General features: G+C 36.3%; 1 protein-coding gene across 1 annotated transcript in view; it reads right to left on the bottom strand.

Moving 5' to 3' along the window:
• Positions 1–300: 300 nt before the first annotated feature.
• The window catches only part of TUSC3 (tumor suppressor candidate 3), a 91,216-nt gene continuing 67,369 nt past the window's right edge, over positions 301–24,147 (bottom strand). The window contains exons 6-9 of the mRNA XM_068403411.1: positions 23,080–23,143; positions 8,663–8,737; positions 6,238–6,328; positions 301–378 (exon numbers count right to left, since the gene is read on the bottom strand). Coding sequence (XP_068259512.1) covers positions 363–378; positions 6,238–6,328; positions 8,663–8,737; positions 23,080–23,143 — 246 coding nt within the window. The 3' untranslated portion in view covers positions 301–362. The remainder of the gene's footprint in view (positions 379–6,237; positions 6,329–8,662; positions 8,738–23,079; positions 23,144–24,147) is intronic.

Below are 24,147 nucleotides of genomic sequence, written 5' to 3'. Positions count from 1 at the left end.
ATCTCAAAACCTTATAACAAACTTCAGGTGAAAAATCTTGGCAATACCCTTTGGATTCATGTACTAAAGTTAATGAGGAAGCCTTAAACAGAAGCACGTTATAATGAAATTTATTTAAATTCTTGAGCACACTATATTCATAACTTTTTAGCACTTCCCAATGAGGTGTTTACTGTATATTTATATAAATTATGCATTTATTGCATAAAACTTCATTCATTTCTCTATCAGCATACTATATAAGTTATCACAAAAACAGATGAACCAACGAAAGATTCTTGAATACATGTAACATTGGTGGGCAGATAATATCAGCAATAGCTTATCTTCATGGTAAGCAGCTCCAAATGAATCCCTCAAATTCATTTAATTAAGAAGCTGAAAAGAAAGAAAACATGATTAAATGCTGAGAAATACACATAAAACATAGCATCACCACTATTTGAAAAGAATACACAAAAACTTCAAAACATTCATTTGAAAAGTCATTTGACATTTGTGTAATAATCTCTTAAGTTTTTACATCCCATTTAGTAATTACTAAGCAAGCATGACAGTTATCAAATAAAACTTGAGTGACTGAAACTCAAATTTGCCTATTTAAAAAAATTAAAAGGCAAAGTGCACTTCAAACATCTGTTTTCTTTAATCAAGTTCTACATCTTCTCTTACTACTTAAAGTGAGAACTACCTCTCCCAGGATGTTTCAGATTTATTTATAACATTCTTGTTTTACTGTTGAAGTGGCCCCAGAGTGGGGAGGGTATAGAGGACTTGGCAAGGCTCAGTAGGGTTGCAGACTCTTAAATACTTAATAATTTAATAAATGAAGAAGTTACAGATGACATTTCTGTTTCTTTGCCCCTGGAACGAAACTTTGTATTTTTTAAAAAGTAGATACATATTGCTTGCCATGCCTTTCTAAGCACTTTACCAAAGAACAGTGATCTCCTAAACTGGGAAACAGGAACACAGAGAGAAAGACTTCTGCATGACTACAGACTGAGTTAACTGTACAAACATAAAGGCAACGAACTACTGAATGGAGGGATTTCTTCACCGCCTCTAGCTTTGCATGGAAGATCTTTCATCTCCTTATAGATCTGCAGCGTGCTCTAGCATACACATGTTGTAGTAATTTCATCAGTTTTCCATTCATGGCATAATTAATTAATCATTACAAAACATAAATATAAGTGCCATAAGCTTAAAAGACTGTATCAGTATAAAGATGTTTCCTGCTGCAAAAAGCTGACAAGCTCATTAGGCAAGACATACAAACCAAGCCAAAACAGATGGCAACTGGCTGCGTGCTGGAGGGTGAAGTGATTTTTGCAAGGGACAAGCTAGCAAGAACAGCTGCTTGAAGAGGTGAATTGTGGGGTGCTGAGTGGAGAAGTAAGAGAATGCTGAGCACATGAGACTAAAAAGATAACTCGGGTCTAGGATAGACGTGTAAGGCCATGTATAGGAAAGGAATTGAGAGGAGAAGAGAAAGGAATACTGGTAGTGAAAAAGTTGGGGGTGAAGAGTGGGAAGGGGTGAAGAGTACAATAATCAGGCAGGTAGCATTGGTAGGTCAGGAGAGGTAAAAGACTGAGTGATACAACTGTAAGGAAATACAAATATGGCAGTGTCATTTTGGATAAATGTGCTACTACCATAGCTATTGTTCCTTACTTTCTGTTTACAAGCGACCTGCATCTTTAGCAGCTAAGAGACATGACATAGAATATGGATAAGGTAAACACTGAAAGTTATATGGAAGTTATAAAACAAACTTAAGAGACTAGATACACAAAGAGGGAAAAAGCCTAAGGCAGAAAGCCACAAAAAGCCAAAACACCATAAAAAATCATAACCTAGAGAGTAGACAAAAAGGAGGGACTGGGAGGTGGGCAGGGTTTCTGAGAAATCTAGAATAACAAATTGGACAACGTCTGTTGGAGTAGATCTCCAAAAAGAAAAAAGAAATCACGTCCCCTTACACAAAGCAGGGGAAAGCAAAACAGGAAAGGCTGGCCAAACTGTGCCCTTCCAGACATTAACTAGCTGGAAATGGGTAGAATAGGTAGAAGTAAATGGTAAACTGTAAGACTTACAGGAAAGCCATAAAAGCAAAACGAGGCATTCTTAATGGTGGCAATCACAGAAGGAAGGTCCTACTCATAGAAGGGCATGCAAACTGTTTGCCACAAGAAGAAGCACACCCTTCTTAAGAGATCTGCTGTGGGGCCAGACACCTGGAATTCTGATCTCACAGTTTTAGAGGACTAGAAATCAGCACCAAACATGGACACTTCACGTAGAGAGGAATGTGGAGGTCTGCGGATATTCATGAATTCAGTGTGCTCTTGGATGCTTTAGATGAACAGAGAAGACTGATCTGTTTTGCCTTCTGTTTCAATGGGCAGCTGCTTTGCTGAAGAAGACGGTGTCAAGCCACATTGAGAGAAGTAGTATAGAAAATGCTAAATGTAAGACACTTTGTTTTGACAACTGTGTATTATTGCTTTCCTGTCTTTTAAAATAAACCTGATTCCTGCTGTTCTGAAGCAGCCTATTTTGCTAAGCACTACAGACCTGAATGTGAATCTTGGTGTTTAACAGAAGCAGATTTACCAGTTCATAAACTTTAGGTGAATCAATTTAATTATGAATGAAATCAACATGGAACATCTGAACAGTGGTAGTAGTGCTCACGTTTATTAATAAATTTAATTATATATGTCTGCAAATACTATTTGCTCTACTTACTATATTTTACGAGTATATTTCCAAGAAATAACTATTCTATTTTATTCACTTGTATTTAATTTCAATTGCTCAATATTATACAGGATTTCTTTAACGAAATTAATTTAATTACAATGAGGGTAGACATTTCTTATATGGTGTATATAGTGAATATAAGGAATTTTCAAGCTCTGGGGCATCTGCAATTTGTCTGTTCTTGTTGCATTGACTTTTTCTCTAAGCAATGGATGAATACTTCATATCTGACTTAACATCTATGTTTTTTGATGAAAATAAGGCATGTTTTATTTATCGTACTTTCTTGCAGCTTAGTTAATTTTCTCTTCTAGTCAATACAGAATATGTATTTTATATTCCATCAATACATAGTTTAGAAGGCTGATTATGTTTTATGGTTTAACTAAAAACTCTTCACATTACTCTTTTCAATAATACCCAAATACAATGGCTATAAAGAATAATTTGATAATGAAACACTCATCTGCAGGTACAAAAAAATATTTAAAAAGCTACTTAATGCAAGCTAGTTAATGAAAACTTATATGAAAAATTTGAATTTTCAGGTGTTCATATAATTTAAATTCAGATTAAAACAACAGCAAATGATAAAATGTAGACTTGAAAGGACAATTGGAAGTGTCAACAATAATGAAACTGTGCTAAAAGTTTCATCCAGAAAACAAAGCAGAAAAGACAACACAGAGCAGTTAATAAGTTTCAAGCAAAGCTTTAAAAAAAAAAATCGAGAAACTTACTTTTAACATCAGTAAACAGTGGATAAGACTTGTCTGTCTGTCCTCTTGAAGAAACCAGCATTACAAATATTTACGTTCCTAACATTCCCAGTAATAAAATATTGTGCTAGGGTACTGATGTCTTCTGTTTTGTTCTTACCATCCTTCCTCATTCTTTTTAGTATTCTGTGTGCTTTTTGGACAGAAACTGCCTAAAGTCAGGCTTCCAGAGAGCCCTCCAAGCTCTCTCCTGACTAGCAAAGCTAACTTAAGAGTTCATGCTTTTGGTTTATAGTTAAGAATAGTCTCTCTGTCATACCATATGTATTAGTTAACAGGTAAAATTCTGTGTTGATATAATGAAATTTTATTGCTCAATCACTGAGTATCTGATACTTAATATATCACTTATTCAGTTTAAATATTGGGGTGAGAAGGCTTCCAAAAAAAGATTCTCTCGGATATATCAACACTCTTGTCTTATCTAGAAAGCATTATAGAGAGGAAAATGTTCAATGGCATAAAACAAAATTATTGCATTATCTTTCAACAGTTAATGACAGCAATTAAAATGAAAGTTCTAGCAAAATGAAAAATTTCACCTAGTTCACATAAAAAAGGTGGATTAGTACAGGCATGAAAAGCCCTGCCATGGTAAAAATGGCTCTAGCGGAGAGATTTGTTACATGTTAGCTCATCCATCACGATTGTGTTCACTCAGTAAGTAACCTTCATGATGACCTCCATTTTGCATCACCTCTCCCATTCCAATGATTTATTGTATAAGGGTATTTTACCAGCATATTAATTAAAACATTTTTTCCCCAACCCTAGACTTCAAGAAGAAAATTCTGTGGAAGGAAGAATCAAAAACTTAATTGGAAAATATCTGAAGTGGATGAAAAAAATGTAAACAAAATGTTACTCCCCCTTCCTACATACATGCCCTCTGAAGAGCACACTTATAGACCTATGCTCTTATCTAGCACTCCTCTGGATACTTTTCTGTTTGTCACAGAAATTAACAATGACAATGGCATTACCAGGGTCAAAGAAACAACAGCATTCCCAGTGCTTTTATTATGCACATTAGAAAAGGAAATAACAGTCTTTCTCCAGTTTTTGACTCCTGCTTTATGTTTATTCACCTCTGTTTTGATTTATCTTCATTACACAGAGGTCACTGGAGAGAAAGAGAATGCACAGTAGGTTGTGTTACTGTTTCACTTTTTATCGATGCATGCTGCTTCATAGAAGACTTATTTGGTTGTTCAGTCCCAGAGAACAGAAACAATTTAGTATATTTGACTTGCTTTTTTAAAAGTAGGACAGTAAAGTTGATGCTTGAGATCGTGCATATAGCATTAAAACAATTTCAGTTTTCTTTAACTGTTGCTTTAGGCATGCCAACATAAACATTCTTTCTTTTTTCTGACAGATCATCAGTATGCATTGTTGTTAGTATCGTTAAAGGAAGAGCTTTACTAGCCTGAGGACAATTTATCACATAAAGACTGATAGTTTCAAGGTGAAATCTACAACCAGTGAAAGTAAAAAGACAGACATATTTCACATCTTAAGATATATCTACACTGGGATCAATTGATGAGACATGTAGCTCCTTGGAAGATCCTACGGAATTCAGACAGAAAGACTAATGTATATCAGCATATATGACTGAAGTTAAAATGCAAGATATTAAATTAAAAGGGAAAAGAGAAAATAAGTTATAGACTTGGTCCTCCTTAGTGCTTTGCACATTCACTTCATTAAAATTCATAAGAACTATGTACATAAACCAAAGAGGCTTCTCTTAAGAAACACTATGGCATTGTCATGAAGATGACATGGTTGAGATCACTGAAGTGTCAAAGAATCAACAGTATGTTTATTTAAAATAACGCAACAGAAAATGGGGTCAGAGTTGCTCAAGAGACCAACAGAAACCTGAAAGATTTAACGCTGGAAAGGACCAGATAAGTAAATTACACATCTGGGAAACTAGCAAATGAAATGTGATAATAGCAAAGCAAAAGGATCAATTCTAGTGACAGTTTCCAGTAATTCTTCATTGAATGATGATTTAAGATTGAATGATTAATTTATTCCTATGAAAACACAAAGAATCTAGGACAGTCCAAGTAAGCCTGTAACATCTTGCTTAATTCTACAGGAGCAGTAATATTATAAAAAAACCCCAAAGAAAACTGTATAACACTTAGCTAGCTATTCAATGTTTCTCATGTATTTATGCATCCACAGGGTTCATTCTTTTATGAATTTACTTGACGAGTGTTACTGATTAGTAAGTTGCAATACTGAATCTACTTAGCTCCTTAAGACAGAATTTGGTTTATGGATCTAATAATTCCTTCATAGTAACAACATGAAGCAGCACTATCTCATTTTAACAGGATTGTGACGAATCATGCTCTTCAGCACTATCTTGTGTTTCTCTTATTTCTTTCCTCACCAGCTTTAACACACTAACAACAGGTGCACTTCTTTTCCACACGCACTGCATATCAAACTAAATTTATTTAAATTAAACTTTTAATAGAATTCAGAAGTTCTCTTCCTCTTCCCCCTACTCCTGATTCTTGATGTCCTTTATTCTTAGCTTGGATACTAACAGAAGAATAAAAAATCTATATAGGGCTCCAACTTCTGCTGGACACTCCAAAGAAAAGATGTCTGATATTTCACTGAATACAGGTTCAATTGTGGGGAAAAAATGAGAGATTACCTGTATGGGTAGCCATGGTATTTGGAGCGAAATATTGACAGCAGAAAGCTGAAGAAAAAGACCACCAGACCCAGGCCTACCAGACATATTACTGGAAAGAAAATAACTGTTTATTAGCACATAAAAGATTTAAAACTGGAATCTCTACAAAGAATATTATTTATGTCAATCATTTGTGAAGAATTTTGACATTTGAATACAAAAATGTTACTTCTGACAGGACTTCAAACACATATGGAAATAACATTTATGGTCATTAAGAAAAAATAACTTGTCAGTGTGAATGTATTTTCAAGAAGAGCAGCAATTTGCAACTCAAATATATGTGGATGCAAACATCTTACTGCTGATAATGGATTTAATAACCCTGTAAATTACACATATCAAGCAACGTAATTTCAGGTATTTGCTTGTTCTTTTTGGAAAACAAAGTATATTTAGAAAAAGATCCCTTGACTAATGGTATCATGTTCTCTCTAGTCAACCATTTCAGGCTGAAGTAACAGCCAAGGCAGTTTACTAACTACTTTATCTAGTTCTCAGTGGCTAAAACATTTCACTGTTCTAAGTTCCAAGGCTGGTAGCCAAATCACTTTTTACTGTTAACTTGATAGCAAAATAAATCTTTACGTTTTGAAGATGAATAACAATGACACAGACCTTCTGATAGCATCCAGATGCAAGCGCTTTGAGCCTTTTAAGGCAAAGAATGAATTAGCAAAATGCTTAAATTAATAAATAAAATTTAGAACACCACTTGGCACCCTGTGTAATAATAGCATAAAATGTTTTTGATCATGATCGCTTGCTCAGTTGCATGTAAATAAATAAAAAGAAGGCAACATGTTACAAGCTGATGCGTATAATTGAGATGCAGCTCTTCTACGTTACATTTTGGTTCTAGTGAGCTACTTTGACTTTAAAAGCTTCTCTTCTTATACTATTCCTAATTTAGCCAAACGTTTGCTATTTAATTGCAATATTCATGCTTCAAAAGTGTGCTGGCTTTGAGCAAAGGATGAGCAACCATGAAGCCGGGGAAACTGACAATGATGCATTTTTTCATTAAAACTGGCTATGTGGAAACTGACATATGCCAATTGAAATACAAAATTTCTGCAGTTATTTTGAAAAAACTAGCCATGTACAAATCTTAAAAACACACTTCATTATATAAGAAATCACCACTCACAAACATGATTTTAAAACATGGATGAATAAATTGCGAAGCATAAACAGTGCAAGGCAGGTACACAGAAAGCATTCACATAATGGCCTCAAGTGGAAGAGAGCCCTAATTTGTACTGCAGCCCACTGTTATTTCGCTGTGTCCATGTTCACAGACTCAGATCTCAATCGTGATCTATGATCATATTCCAATTAAACTCATGTCACTGTCTCTTTTGACACCAGCATTAAAGCTAGATACTGTAAAAGATATTAAAATTAAATTATACATCTACAGCTCATTGAAGGAGACCCTCAAATCACTATAAATTAGAGATCTCTAGCCACCATTCAACCAGCTATTATGAAGAATTATAGAATGCTTTTATAGAAAACAGTTGGCCAGTCCTATCTGCAATACTGTGAATTAGATAGAAGCAGCTCAAGAACTGATCTAGAAAGAAAGGGGAAGCAGCATAGGAAGTCTGTAATCTTTCAAAGGTCTTCAATGCCTTATATGAGAAAAAGAGTAAGTGGTATGGGATATGAAAAAAACATATTATAAAACGTACAAAGGCAGATGGGCATATTTATTTCAACCTATGTCATACTCAGTAAAAGTTTGTTTGACATAACAGTTAGGAAGGTTAAATCTGGATAAAATACTTTCATATTCTGTGTTTATGCAATTCATTGCCAAAAAATCTTGCAAATATTCTGAATGACAAGAACATTCAGAAAAACATAAAACTTACACTTCAGACTAAGAATCTTTAGACATTACAGATTAGGATATGTTCTGTACTACATCTAGTGTTGGGCGTTCACCTTCCTCTGGAGACGTGATACTGGCAAAGTGTGCCAAGTAAAAGAATTTTCACACTCCTTTGGTTGTTGTCAACTTAAGAATCTTAAATGCCTAAATTAATTTTGAAAACAATATTTTGAAACTCTTGTTCGTTATGTCTCTGACTTTCAATATAATTCAAGAGCCAAAAAGCATTTATGCAGCACTACGTAGCAGAGAGACTCTGTCAAGCTGTACCCTGGCTGAGTATGCTTAAAACATTTTTTTACTGTTACAACTTCATGTGAATGCACTTTTATCAACAGAATTTTTATACTCTCCTCCACCCCACAAAAGGTAACGATTGGTTTAAGATAGAGATGTTCTGAAAACTTAATCAGATATTCATTTGTAATTTCTCAGTGTCTTCTAATTGTCTAAACATTGTCCTTGTTGTACTAAATAACTTACTTCTCCTTTTTCCAACATCCCCTTTAGAGGTAGCAGCTTCATTCAGGAGTACCATTCCCATGGTGATAGCAGCATCTGTATCGCCATTGTCAAGGAAAACAGCGGATGTGTGGATACCTCAGAAAGCCACAAAGGTACGTCTATGAACTAAAGCTTTCAAATTCATAAACCGAAATAAAGTATTTATATATAAAACTGCATATCACAATCTGTACTGTACCTATACACTCACCTGTGGCAAAAATGTGTAGTAAGATTTTCCTTTGTGCATTCTAGATAAAAAAGGAAAGAAGGTTTGAAAAGCTTTAAAGGACAAGTTGTCAAGTTGAACACACAAATTTTGGGCAGTTATGGAAATAGCTATTCCCCAATGTCTTACAATATTCTGTATATAGGTAGTAAAGGATTTTAAAAAATGAAAACTGGAAGAACCAGAAATCAGAGTTATTCACACAATTCATTGATTATTTGATGCAAACTGAAGGAGCTGGACTGCTTTATCTTCCTCTGCTTTTAGATAAGACATTAGCTCCCTCTTTAGTGTCATATTGCTTAATAGTTTAGCAAAGAAACATTCAGAGGCAAAGTCCTCAGTCACTTTCAGTGTTTTATTGTCTCATTATAACTGTTACAAATGTGAACAAGTACATAATGATAAAACAATTTAACTAATTTAGCAAGATCTTAAACCATTCACTTAATTGTTTATTTGAAACTGTATAAACAAAAAGGAATGGTTACTACTGTGCATAACATCTGTTCTGAAGAGGAGGCATGCCTGAATGCTATACTGAAGCAAGAGTGCATCATGTGAGCTACATGTCACCATTTCAGGAAATACGAACTTCACCAGAGTTCACCGATTCTGGAATAAGGTTGGACTTTTAAGCGTTGCTTGCCCCAGGGCTAGGTAGCAAGTTGACTACAAACTTTAAGAATGATCAGATGTTTCTGTTTACGCACACAGATAATTCATGGGAGATACTTCAAACATGCTACATCCATAAACAATATCTTCATGCTGTAACAATATACTTGCACTAATCCTATCAATGTTCATATTAACATTTTTCATGTTAGAAATGTTCAAAATTAGACGAAAATGCTCAAAGACATCTGAAATTTCAGTTAGACAATTTCAATTAAGTTGAGCCTAAGCAAAAGGATTTAGAAATGTCAATGCCAACATCATCACACTTCATCAGAGATTAGCAGCCTGATTCAGGTTTGAGAATTTCAAATTTTCTATACACAGAATGAGAAAAGTCAAATAAAGAATAACAGGATTAGAAAAAGCAAATACCGATGGTGAAAGGAGGCAGATGCCAACAGACAACATCAAGGAAATATGTTTTAACACCACTTCTTTGATACAGACATCTACCTACAGTCCTAAATTAGACACTAATTAGAAACACACTAGTAGCCCAAACTACTTTCTCCCACATGCACAAGGTATAAGGCATAGGGTCACTCTCATGAATAAATGGTTATATTCAAGTTTTCCAGAAGCTTATTATTGGACTTGCCAAAATATTAAAAAAAAAATGCCAAATGTGAAAAAAAACAACTCTAGAATCCACAACACTATGCAAATTGGAAGGGAAGGCAAAAATTACTTTCTAAAAATTTTCCCTGTTAAGATTCAGATTCATGAGCATAAGAGACTGGAAATCTCTTGTGCTACTGCTATGCTTCAAGTAGGAAAAAGAATTGGAAAGAATGTCATGAGAATCATTCAGTTCTCTACTTTCAAAAAAGCATAAAAATTAATTAATTGAGGAAGCTGCAATAAGAAGGGCTCAGAAAAAAAAATCCACATAAATTTCTACCCTATTAAGAAAAGCCCCTAATGTAGCATTATCTAATAACTCTATTTTACCAATACCTGACTTAGATGTATTTTGTTTTTGTTCTCAGTTTAACCAAAGTCATGGGAAAAACACAGCCCCAAGATGTGAGGGTAACTCACCAGACCCTCTCTGGGAAGCGCTACTTTTTGCAAAGGTCTTGGACTGCACTGTAAATGGAATTTATTTGCTTGATTATCTCATGCAATATTGCACATAATGTGGTCCTTTGCTATTTATTTTATCTGGTTACTTCTGAGAAACAAACAAACCAACCAGCCACACACTAAAAAGCCATTTGGCAGACAACCATTCGGTAACTGACTTCCCATTTTCTTACCAGACTGTGAGTTTAACTCACTTTTCTTACCATCAGGAATAACAGTCTCACAAAAGTAACTGCTCTGCAACTGAGAATTTTAGATCTGTAACCAGCTGAACCGTGCTGTTTTTTTTTCCTCTCTTTTGGAGTCTCACGTCATTACCCCTAAAGCTTCCCTCACATTGTCACTATTTTTGCTTCAATGGTGCTTTCTAAGTTTAGTCATCATTGTTGAGCTTTCAACCTCACTGTCTGCCTTTTAGCTTCAATGACATCAGCTTCGTAACTTCACACTCTAACACTGAGCATGTCACTTGTCTCAGCTCTGTGATGTTGAAGTAAAAATTCAATCTTACTGAGTTGTGATTTCAATGCAATAATTAGCTTTTTACCACAGAATATATAGTTTGTTATTTTTTCTCCTGTTTCTAACATTGTATGTTATGTCTTTACATTATTTTGATATTCTACAAAAGAAAGTAACAGTCCTAGCTCTGAAAATAATCTTTTACAGTATCATATTTCTCTAGCAGTGCAGAATGTAAAATTTTAGCAAGTGGTTACTTGGACAGTTTTCCATCTGCAAAAAATGAGATGGCATCAAAAGATGTACTTATTTCCTAATTCCTCTTTATCTCCCTCACTATGCATTACAAAACTATTCTGAAAAGATGAGAGGAATGCGGCACTCAGATACACCATGGCTAGCAAATGTGTTAAATTCAGATGCACATGTTTTCTCATAAATGTATCCCTCTGTAGCAATTTTTTTTCTGTGTAAATCCAGTTATATGTCTTCTCAAGTTTGGAATGATTTCACTTTTACATATTAAACTTCTGCTGCTCCTTCTCCCAGCTGGTACATGCTTTTCATAGAAATTGACAACATATATTATTTAGTTAGTGCTTTTGAAAAAGTTCTGAATGTTTTGATACATGAAGAAGAACAGTGTTCAAGTAAGATGAAAAAGACAGTGATCATCAAAATTTGTAAGATTATTCAGAAAATGATCAGCAGTAACAGAGCATAATATTTAGCTGTGCAAAAATCAAGACGCCTGATCAGAAGTATTAAAAAAACCCGTAATAGCAAACCCAAACCAAAACAAAAAAAAGATTGGATCAATAAACTCCAGTAAATTCTGGATACTTTTTATTAGCATACTTCAACAGAAAATTTAATCACTGTTAATTCCAGCCAGAGTGCCCAAAAGGAAGAAAACCTGCTAGTTTATAAGTTTATTAATGAGATATATAATTTATATCTTTACCTCACAAATTTAGTCCTAATTAGTAGTGAGTGGGGAATAAAAGGAGAGAAAATAGGTTGACTAATATTTGGTTACTTTTGTGAAAGAAGTTTGGTGGTCTCATTCATATTCTGCTGGATTTCTGACAAGAGTACAAAACCTGGCATTAGCATTATACACATGAAGAAACAACCACTTTTTAGTTGCAGATCGTGCAGTTGCTTAATAACACATGAGCAAGAAAAACTGGAGAACATAACATTCATCCACTCGTCTGTGCCCAGTTTACTGTTGACTAAAATGGGGACAGATTATCACACAAACTTTAAAAACTTGTGGTTCACTTTATCATACATGGAACAAAGAAAAACACACATTTTTTGTGAAGGAGTAATAAGATCAACAGGAAAATCTATGGTGTTTTTTCTTATCTTTTTTTTTTTTTTTTTTTTTCCTTTGGCTGCGGGGGTGATGATTAGAACATGAGAAATTCTTTGCTGGCCTTTTATCATGGTGGGCATATTTCGCTAACTGAGAGAGATATTTTTCTGAACTTTTTCCTACTAATACTTAAACCTCTAAAACACCTGCTATAATTTCAGAAATACTGAACACATTACAGGTTCTTTATCTGAACCATTTCCATGTGGATTTAACTTCCAACTTACATTTGAAAAATCCAAGCACAACACGCATTCTAGTCATTCTATTTAGGAAATATTCTTCAGCTTCATGCAGCTCTTGAAAACAAGGTATTAGCCACTTTTCCCAGCTTGAGAGTCTGGTTTTTTTTTTATCATAGGTTAAAGAAACTAATAAAGATAAAAAATATGGTTCTGCAACGAAACAGGTCTCACGGTTTCTTTCAAGACGTTGCTTCAGTTCAGGAAACAATGAGCAATGATTCTAATATTCCACTTATACTATTCAATGTGCAATCAATTCTCAATTAGACCATAACCAGCCCAGTGGATTATTCCTCAGTGACTGAGGGTTGAGGAAGGAGGCATGGTTAAGATACCAATCACTGTTATGTCTCATCTCAGTGAAGGATGAGTCCTTACTCAGAAGTTGAAAAAGTGGAGCATAGTCTGAAAATAATTTATTTGAATATGAATTTAATTTAAGCATGAATTGTACACAATCAGGATGTACTTCAGTATTTTTTATGGCCTGAAATCTGGTTGTACTGATACTCACAATAACCCTGAACATTCTTTCAGCTTAACACCTTCTGGCTTCAGCTACACCAAATGGCTTTTCAAGAATTTTAGGAATTATTACATGAGTCTTCGCACTGGAGTTCCTCTCAACTCCTTGAAATATGCAAATCACAACAGTTAAGTAGCTGGAAGTTTGCATTTTAAGGTGTCTGCGTATCTCTCTGACTTTGGTATCTTTCTACAAAGGTCATATTATTAATTATTTTAAGGTCAAGCAGTAGGAGAATGAGGTAATGGAAGGAAATGTCTTGATTTTTCTAGCTATCATCTCCTTATGCTGTATTACAGTTAGGATGAGTCAAGCAGCCTCCAGAAGAGCCAGAAGAGCCTACAAGGTTAACAGATAGTATTAGTGGATAACGCAAGTAAAGAACAGAAAATGTGCAGTATGTTTTGCTGCTTTGGACGTTGATTTCCATAGTTAATTAAGAAGTATGCTTAAATATGCTATAATTTTGTGCTTTTAGTTCTTTTTCCACTGTGGTGTTCTTCCCTTTTTTCTGATCCTTAAGATCAAGCATACAAAAACCTTATCTCACTGCTTTAGTTATCATTATCATCCACTTTTACATAATCTCTGGGGAACACAATTTGATTCCATTATACACAACTGATAGAGTTTTACTACCAAGAGCTAAATGAGTATTGTTCTACTGACTTTGACTCAAAATTTCAGATTCTTATGCTCAGTAACTTTGCACAAGCCATACTGACACACAGAAAGACATCTCCCATTTAAATTCATTCTGTGGTTAAGTTCCCTTACACAAGAGAGGCACTTAATACAGTTCATTTAAATTCACTATGTAGGACAGGAAATATCTTTCGTAAAAGGTATAATTTTAATGCTATAGAAAAGATTAATCTTCTTTTGCAGCCAATCAACTTTCTTTTTCCTTCTCAATCAACATCTCATATCCACCTACAAAGCTGTCAAATTAAACTCTGCCTTGGGAATCCAAATTAACAAACTGAAAAGACATTTCCATTTTTACTTAGTAAAATTTCCATTTTACTTTACCTAGTTAACTAAGCTTAATAGTAATAATGAGAAAAAATATCAGGTTAATAGTAACTGCTAATTCCTATAATAATGGATTAGATTTATCTCCTGTACAACAAATAATTTGCTTAATAACTGAAACTCTTTTGATAATAAACTATTTACTGTAACTTTTAAACTTATTCTGTATAATAAAGATTCACTGTTATTGCAAAAGGAAAAAAAATATGATGCATGACATTCGAATCAGTTTTATTTTTCCAGGGAAGGACATAAAAGCTCGATGAAAATGGATGTTCATTAGAAGTACTGATTAGTGTCTACCAAAGGGAGAAATGAAAGAATTGAAGAAATCTTTCAACTCCAACACAGCCTGTCCAGCCTCACTATTGCTTATCTTTCTTGCCGTATCTTCACACCCAGAGCCATATTTACAGCTCAACACTGCATACTCCAATGGCTCTTCGGTTTACGACAGTCAACATGCTCTATCTGTATTCAACTATAGTTAATTCACAGAATCACAGAATCACAGAATGTTAGGGATTGGAAGGGACCTTGAAAGATCATCTAGTCCAATCCCCCTGCTGGAGCAGGATTACCTAGACCATATCACACAGGAACGCGTCCAGGCGCGTTTTGAATGTCTCCAGAGAAGGAGACTCCACAACCTCTCTGGGCAGCCTGTTCCAGTGTTCAGTCACCCTCACCGTAAAGAAGTTTTTCCTCAAATTTAAGTGGAACCTCCTGTGTTCCAGCTTGCACCCATTGCCCCTTGTCCTGTCAAGGGATGTCACTGAGAAGAGCCTGGCTCCATCCTCTTGACACTTGCCCTTTACATATTTATAAACATTAATGAGGTCACCCCTCAGTCTCCTCTTCTCTAAGCTAAAGAGACCCAGCTCCCTCAGCCTCTCCTCATAAGGGAGATGTTCCACTCCATTAATCATCTTTGTGGCTCTGCGCTGGACTCTCTCTAGCAGTTCCCTGTCCTTCTTGAACTGAGGGGCCCAGAACTGGACACAATATTCCAGATGCGGCCTCACCAGGGCACAGTAGAGGGGGAGGAGAACCTCTCTTGACCTGCTAACCACACCCCTTCTAATACACCCCAGGATGCCATTGGCCTTCTTGGCCACAAGGGCACATTGCTGGCTCATGGTCATCCTGCTGTCCACTAGGACCCCCAGGTCCCTTTCCCCTACGCTGCTCTCCAACAGGTCTGTCCCCAACTTGTACTCATACCTGGGGTTGTTCTTGCCCAGATGCAGGACTCTACACTTGCCCTTGTTATATTTCATTAAATTTCTCCCCGCCCAACTCTCCAGCCTGTCCAGGTCCCTCTGAATGGCTGCGCAGCCTTCCGGCGCGTCAGCCACTCCTCCCAGTTTTGTGTCATCAGCAAACTTGCTGACAGTGCACTCTATTCCCTCATCCAAGTCATTAATGAATATATTGAATAGTACTGGTCCCAGTATCGACCCTTGAGGGACTCCGCTAGACACAGGCCTCCAACTGGACTCTGTCCCATTGACCACCACTCTCTGGCTTCTTTCCTTCAGCCAGTTCACAATCCACCTCACTACCCGATCATCCAGACCACACTTCCTCAGTTTAGCTGCGAGGATGCTGTGGGAGACCGTGTCAAACGCTTTACTGAAATCAAGATAGACCACATCCACAGCTTTACCATCATCTGTCCACTGGGTTATGTCCTCATAAAAGGCTATCAAGTTGGTTAAGCATGACTTCCCCTTGGTGAAGCCATGTTGACTGCCCCTAATGATCTCCCTATCCTTGATGTGCCTAGAGACAGCACCAAGAACAAGTTGTTCCATCACCTTTCCGGGGATGGAGGTGAGGCTGACCGGTCTATAGTTGTGCAGTTTACTTCACATTGTTCCTCTTGGAAAATGACAGCTCTTAATTCCACAGTTATATCTCTTCTGCCTCTATGTCTTCTTAATAACTCCATCCTCCTTAACTCTAGCAACAGTAATTCAATGTCCTTGTCTTTAGTTCCTCTTCTTTGTCTCTCCAAGAATGTTGAACTACCTTGCACTTTTTTTTTTTAAATAAATAGCTGATCATTTCCACTGACTGTTATTATCTATCTATGACCCCATTTCTGTCAAGAAAGCATTGCAAGATAGACACCAGAAGCCTGGAACATCTTCTGCACAAGGAAAGAGTAGAGTTTTTTTCAACTTGGAAAGGAGAAAAGAAACAGAAATCTATATGCTGAGTTCTAGAAAGCACCAATTAGGAGGAAAAAAAAAAAAGAGAGAAAGGACCATTTCCCATGGCTTATTAAATAAAGTCACAAAATAAAGTTATCGTGCAAATCATAGGCTAAAAAAGATCCTAAAGGCATAACTTCTGCATTCTACATGAAGTTAACACTGAAAATTCATTGCTATAGAATGTTGTGCCATAATTAATTCTAAAAAGGATTAAAAAGAAATAAGAATGTATTGATCAGTGGCTAGGAGCTATGATATTCTGTATGCTGGATCTAGCTTAAAAATCCCTAAATGATTGATTATGATTGGATGTTTTGTTTTGCACACTCCTTCTCTATCTAACAGTCATTGCTGCACTTATACACAGGGATGTAAACTGTGATGATAACTTGAGAAGATGCTAAACTTTATTGTTAAATCATAAAGTGTTTAGAGATATGCTCTTTTTATGTGGTAGAATTAGATATCTAGCCAACAAACAGATTTTCTTACCAGGATTATTCATGTGAACAAAGTTATTCATTTGTGTAAATTATGCAGTTCTAGGGTCCTCAGAGATATTCAAACTCTTCAGAAGTAAAAATCTTGCGTTACAGGCTACACAATATCTAGCATGTTGATAGCTCCACATAAGTCACTGCTTTCATATCCATTTAACAAAAAAAAAAATTCTGTTTAAATAAAATCTAATCCATGCTCTCATTTTAAATAAATTTTGTTTGTGCAGTCTGCCATATTTTTTCTACAGCAATTATACATCCATTTCTGTGACAACTTTTTGATAACTTTTTTTTACTTCACAGGAAAGTCCCAATATTGATATAATTCTAGATAACCTCCCAAATTATTATGTGTGTAAATTAGACCCAGTTGCTTAAAGCAGTGATCATCAGGCTGGTGTGGGGATAAACACTGTTACATATTACTTAAAACTTCCTTCTCAATTGCAATGATAACAAGGTTCTGTTGCTCCTGGCAAGGAAATCAAAGTTGGTCAATTTCAAAGAAAACTGAAAGCAGGTATTTAAAAGACCAGCTTATTTTTATGGATGATTAAATGTAACCCCAGATTAAATTTATACATAACTGTTATTCAGTATCACTTTTTCTCTGGAAATAAATATTAAAGCATTCTTTCTGTGCCAAAAAAATAATTTTTACCTGCCAATCTATGGCTAGGAATGAGCTGTAAAGTAGCATGAATAAAAGCAAACCTTGCCTTTTGTTTTCTTCCTAGGCAATAAAAAAAGCTAAACCATCATAGTTCTCATTATTCTACCCCATAGAATGTTCTGTTCATTTTTGAATGAAAACATCACTGAAGACTCCACTAATTCTACTAGGCTGGCAAAAAATCCAAAGGGAAGTCAAAACCTTATGACAAACAAGATTGTTACACACAACAGCACGAGGCATGAATTGTAGCTTGGGAGGTTCAGACGGGATGTTAGGAACAACTTCACTTCTGTAACTGTCCAGAGAGATTATGCAATCCCCATCCTTGGAGTTTTAAACACTTGCACTAGAAAAAGACATGGAAAACCAGATGCAGTGTAGGTGATAATCCTGCTTTAAGAGGAAGATGGGAGTATGTGATCTTCAGAGGTCCCTTTTAAACAACATTTATATGACTTCCATGATTATTTCTTGAAGTTAACTCTCCAAGGCAAGAGAAAGGGGAGCCAAATAACAACAAAACTGAGTAACAGTCATGTTGTCAGCATAACATAAACCCCTCAAAGTTTTAGAGTAATAATAGCCTGCAAGTCACTGAAGTGTATAATATAACAAGCACCATATCTAACCATCTTCTTTCACTGTTCTCTGTTAGGTGCTCACCCACAAGAACTTTTACTAGCTCAGGCACAGTTTTGGATGTCAGCTCTATGTATTTGCTCCGTAACTGAGATAACAGCCTGTTCCTGAGTGCCATCTGAGTGACTGAGAAGGCATCAGTGTGTGTGTAGCAAAGCTTATCAACTGTGGATCAGCTTGAGCATTGGCTACCAGGTACTTTGTACTGCATTCCTACTAATGGGAAAACTGCATTGGGATGCCAAGCCAACTCTATGGATTTGGATATACTACAGTTTAGACAGATGAATCTTGGCAGGGTGGAGTTAAACTGTTCTGGACTAAAATGCTCCTGGAACAAGTATAAAGGCAGTGATGCCATGCTGCGCTGGAGTTTGACTGGAGTTGCCTCTGTACTCAGCCAGCTCGGTGTTTCCACATGCTCTGGACCACACAAGCATTTCACCTCAAACAACGAAGTCTAGAACTAGCTTGGGCAAGTGAGTCTGAAAGATCTATAAATCCTCATTTCATAAGGTAAAAAAAAATCAGAATTACAGGGGCTGCTTCTTACATAAAGGACTGTTTCTCAGTGTATTGATTGGGTTTGTGTGGCCACATTTTGGTAGTGGGGGAGCTACAGGGGTGGCTTCTGTGAGAAGTTGCTAGAAGCCTCTCCTATGTCTGATAAAGCCAATGCCAATCAGCTCCAAGACAGACCCACTGCTGGCCAAGGCTGAGCCCATCAGCAACGGTGGTAGCATCTCTGTGATAACGTATTTAAGAAGGAGGAAAAAAAATTGGGCAACACCAGCAGCAGTGAGAAGAGAGAGAAGTGAAAGTATGTGAGAGAAACAACTGCAGACACCAAGGTCAGTGAAGAAGGAGGGGGAGGAGGTGCTACAGGCACCGGAGCAGAGATTGCCCTGCAGCCCGTGGTGAAGACCATGGTGAGGCAGGCTCTCCCCCTGCAGCTCGTGGAGTTTAACGGTGGAGCAGATATCCACCTGCAGCCAGTGGAGGACCCCATGCCGGAGCAGGTGGATGCCCAAAGGAGTCTGTGACCCCATGGGAAGCCTGAGCTGGAGCAGGCTCCTGGCAGGACCTGTGGACCCATGGAGAGAGGAGCCCCTGCTGGAGCAGGTTTGCTGGCAGGACTTGTGACCCTATCGGGGAGCCACGCTGGAATAGTCTGTTCCTGAAGGACTGTACCCTGTGGTAGCAACCCACGCTGAGGCAGTTCATAAAGAACTGTAGCCTGTGGGAAGGATCCATGTTGGAGAAGTTTGTGGAGGACTGTCTCCCATGGGAGGGACCCCACACTGGAGCAAAGGAAGAGTGTGAGGAGTCCTCCCCCTGAGAAGGAAGGAGTGGCAGAGACAATGTGTGATGAACTGACTGCAACCCCCATTCCCCATCCCCCTGTGCCGCTGGAGGGGGAGGAAGTAGAGAATTAGGGAGTGAAGTTGAGCCTGGGAAGAAGCGAGGAGGGGGGAAGGTGTTTTAAGATTTAGTTTTTATTTCTTATTATCCTACTCTGATTTTGACTGGTAATAAATTAATTTCCCTAAGTCGAGCCTGTTTTGCCTGTGACGGTAATTGGTGAGTGATCTCCCTGTCCTTGTCTCCACCCATGAGCCTTTTGTTATATTTTCTCTCCCCTGCCCAGCTGAGGAGGGGGAGTGATGGAGTGTCTTTGGTGGGCACCTGGCATTCAGCCAAGGTCAACCCACCACACTCAGTTTTTAAAAGCCTACTCAAATTTTTATTCACTATTCTGCAGACTGGCATTCAACAAGGTCTATTGCAAAATACGGTGATTTTTTTTCTTCCATTTCTAAAAGGAAACTTCAGCCACGGTGTAAGATACTGTGGACTTGATAAGATGGCCCCCATCAGCCACCTCTAAGGAGACTCAGAATGAATCAGAACCCAGTTATAAAAATTTTGGGCAAACACCTAGTTATAATCAGTAACATTTTATAGTTTTTTCTGAATTTAATTTTGCTTTATAATATAATGGAAACTGAGTATCTGACATCTTCACAAGTCCTTCTTACCCATGTCCTAATTATGTAGCTACAGCTCTTGAAAAACAGCAGATCTTTATATGGAAATCATCTAGCAGACTGAGTAGAACCACTATCTAAAAGCAAGTATAGAAATGCAATGGAAATTCATATTTTCTCATCACAGGTATTAAAAATTCACTTTATAGCGAAACAAAACATTACATTTCAACATCTAGCAAGAAGTGACAATCTTGTCCTTGTTCTCACTACTACAAAGTGAAAAGAAGCAATGAAATGAAGCATGTACATTACCAGCATAGCAATGTCTTGTTTTAAATGTCATCTTTTAAAGGATAAAGTGAATGTACTACTGTTTATCGATCTGCTATACTTTTTTTCTAATTCCCTATCAATATTTCCCGAATAAACAAATAATGAAGCAATGAAGCAGCTCATAATGACTACCAACATTGAAAGGATGAAGAAATATTAATTTTCATGCACAACTGTTAAAATCTGTCAAGGTTTCATGTCATTTGTGAAATTTGTGTGTGACCAAAAACTCAGCTCAACAGTACTGAGCCATGAAATGAAACCTTAGAGAATTCTTTTTGCAAGTGGCAATGAACAACCTCACTGAAAGGATTCTTGCAGCCAGTTGCTTTAGCGTAGTTAGACAACTTTCCAGTTTAAAGACAGTCTGCCAACAAAAAGATATCACTTTCATGCCTGAGTCAGACAAACAAAATATGTAATGAAAAAAAGTTTTGTTTATTTTTAATCTTAGCTGGTTTTGGGGTTTACTTTTCCCTTTCTCAAGCAGACAACAGGATTTGTTTTAGATAGCAGATTTGTTTAAATTGTGGCAGTTCAGGAGAAGCAAAAAAACATTAAAAAATAAATTGTGGCTATACAAAAGACAGCATAAAGATGATACTAAGATGATGCTTACTATCTACTGTACAAGAAACTTCTCATCTGAAACATAATAGCTGTTTCTGTGTACTTTTAAAAAAACGTAGCAATTAAATTAATAATCACTGAGTTTTGACTTGGCAGTTTTCAGGTAAAGCTATTTAGCTTTAACTCTCTCTTCCCAAAAAAAGGACCCAAATTTAGAAATAATGAATAAATGTGCTTCCAAAACTTTAATGAATACAATGCGATTTTGACACAACATTAAGTAGAGTATGATATAAAACCTGAAGAATTGACAGAATCACAGAATGGTTGAGATTGAGATGATCTTGAGATCATCTAATCCAACCCTTCTGCTCAAGCAACCTCCTAGAGCAGGTTGCCCAGAACCGTGTCCAGTTGGGTTTGACCACCCTCACAGTACGAAGTGTCGTCTTGTCTTCAGATTGAATTTCCTGTTTTTCAATTTGGGCCCACTGCCTCTTGTCCTGTCAGAAGGCACTACTAAGAAAGTCTGTCTCCTTCTTCATTTTCTCCCGTCAGGTATCTATACACATTGATATAACCTTCTCTTCTCCAGGTTAAACAGTCCCAGATCTCTCAGCCTTTCCTCATAGGAGAGATGCTCCAGTTCCTTAATCATCTTTGTGGCCCTTTGCTGGACTTGTTCAAGTAAGTCTGCATCTTTCCTGTACTGGGGGACCCAGAACTGGGCACAGTATTCCAATTCAATCGTGAATATTGCATTTACTCTGCAAAATATGATCATAGCTTTGAAATTAAAATTGTAATGGCTATCTATGGAGCAAATAAGGTTTTACAGGTAGAAAAATTGATGCCAGGCAAATGAATGTAATGAAGCAAAAAGATGTAATGACAGTGTTCTCTTTGGATAGTAAATGCCAAAGATGAAGGTAGACAGGGAAGCCAGAGGAAGGGCAGGATCTAAGCCAACATAACTTCAGGGAGAGAACAAGAGAGTAGCTATGATCATCAAACTCAGATCTGGCTATTACTTCAAATTGGGAAATGTTATTTTCTTCCTCTTATTCTCCTTAGAGGAATGTATTTGTGATGGAATGACTGTCTTTTAATAGTGGTTAATGGTAACTAGAGTTTTCACTCAATGAGCAAAGCTGATTAGAAGCAGGGTTTAAAGAAACCAGACAGTATATGAGTTTTTCTTACAGATTATTAAGACACATTCACAAAAAAAATTTTAACTTGCTCTGACTCAGAAAGAATGAAAGAGCAAAAGTAGGTCTCAGAGTGTTTCTGTGAGGAGACGATGTCAGAACAAATGGGATTGTGTTATTTGTTTCAAGAAGCAGTAGTAAACTGTTTAGATTAGGTGGGAAAAAAAACCCAAAACCAAAGACTACGTCAGGACAAAACATCTTCATGCATGATTAGTAAATTTCAGTATGCTTTCCTTGTCAGTTAAAAGAAATAAAATAATTTTTAACATCGAATTTTTAACTTTTATAATAAAGAATGAAAAAGAGAGGAAAATTAGTTTTTGCTACTGAAAATATAACACCAAAAGGAAAAACACTAAGATTAGTAACCAGGCATAAGAGTAACAAAGGAGATAACAAGGTACATATTAGTGAAAAACAATGCCAGCTTTACTTGCTAGTAAAAAGCAACAACATTAAATATTTACTTAATCATATACTAAGTAAGCCAAAATACAATACCTGCTCACAAGTTCAATGATATTCACTGTCAGAGCAATTTATTTAACAGAACACTGTGCCTCAGCTTGCTTTTTTTCTATTCATCACCAGTTTGAAGGATACTCAGCAGAAGAATAATATGTGATTCTGCAACAAACTGAGCCTGACTGCTTCCATGTATGTAACTCTGTAAAATAAAAATGAAAAACAATCCTCTTTAAAACAAAGAAATCCGTTGAAAATGGCACAATTGGATACGTGAGAATCAAAATAAACACAGTTTATGTATGTATGTTTAGTAAAAAGGAGTGTTAAAAATAGCAATTTAGGCAAAGCATACATATACAGTGAACGTAATGTTTCATACATGAGTGCATTATGCTGGAGTGTTTTTCACACTGCTGCTAGTGTGGAATAAAGAACACGCCTTATTTGCTCAAGGGAGAAAATTTTTGAGAAAGGAGGTGATGAAATCAAGGACATGCCTCAGCATGTATTTTACAAAAGTGAAAACTGAACACTGCCTTTAAAAAATTGTTCTACTTTAGTCTTACTCAGATTGAGTGAAGTTTCTTTATACAAAGCCTGTTCCGTCTTACTCCATGAAGGCACAATTGTGTCCATACAAAATTCTAAATCATTAAATATCTTGTTTATATGGAATTGTAGTAAATGCAATCACAGATGTTAATACTAAATGCAAACCTAACAGTCTACTTTTTTCCCCCCAAATAATTGTTGTTAATGGGCTCATGTTGTACATATATTATTAAGAACATATAGCATATTATTCAGAATTTGTTAGTGTTTATTGTTAACTATGATAGCAAAAAAGAAAGCAAACATTTGAAGGACTGCAAACATGCACAAAACGAGGGAGATTCTCTTCCTCTACTACATCAATTACAAATATTGAGTATAGCCTGTCATACTATTCTATGTGAAATTAAATATATCTATGTTCTCAATGTATTATTTATATGTATTTTTCTTGGGCATAGACAGAATTTTCCCCCCAACTAAACAGAAAGAAAAATGCTCACTCCTATTAAATAAAAAGGAAACTTTTTGCCCTCCTTACAGATTCAAGGTTTTGTTAGTTTGTTTACTTTTTAACTCATATAGTTTGCTTTAACTAATTTTACTCTGAATAATTCTGCCTGAATACCATCCTTATCAAGATTCAGAACA

The sequence above is a fragment of the Nyctibius grandis genome, chromosome 6 (assembly GCF_013368605.1).
Source record: "Nyctibius grandis isolate bNycGra1 chromosome 6, bNycGra1.pri, whole genome shotgun sequence".
Classification (NCBI taxonomy): domain Eukaryota; kingdom Metazoa; phylum Chordata; class Aves; order Nyctibiiformes; family Nyctibiidae; genus Nyctibius; species Nyctibius grandis.
Note: the sequence above shows the minus strand (reverse complement) of the source record. Positions and strands in the feature narration are given on the sequence as shown.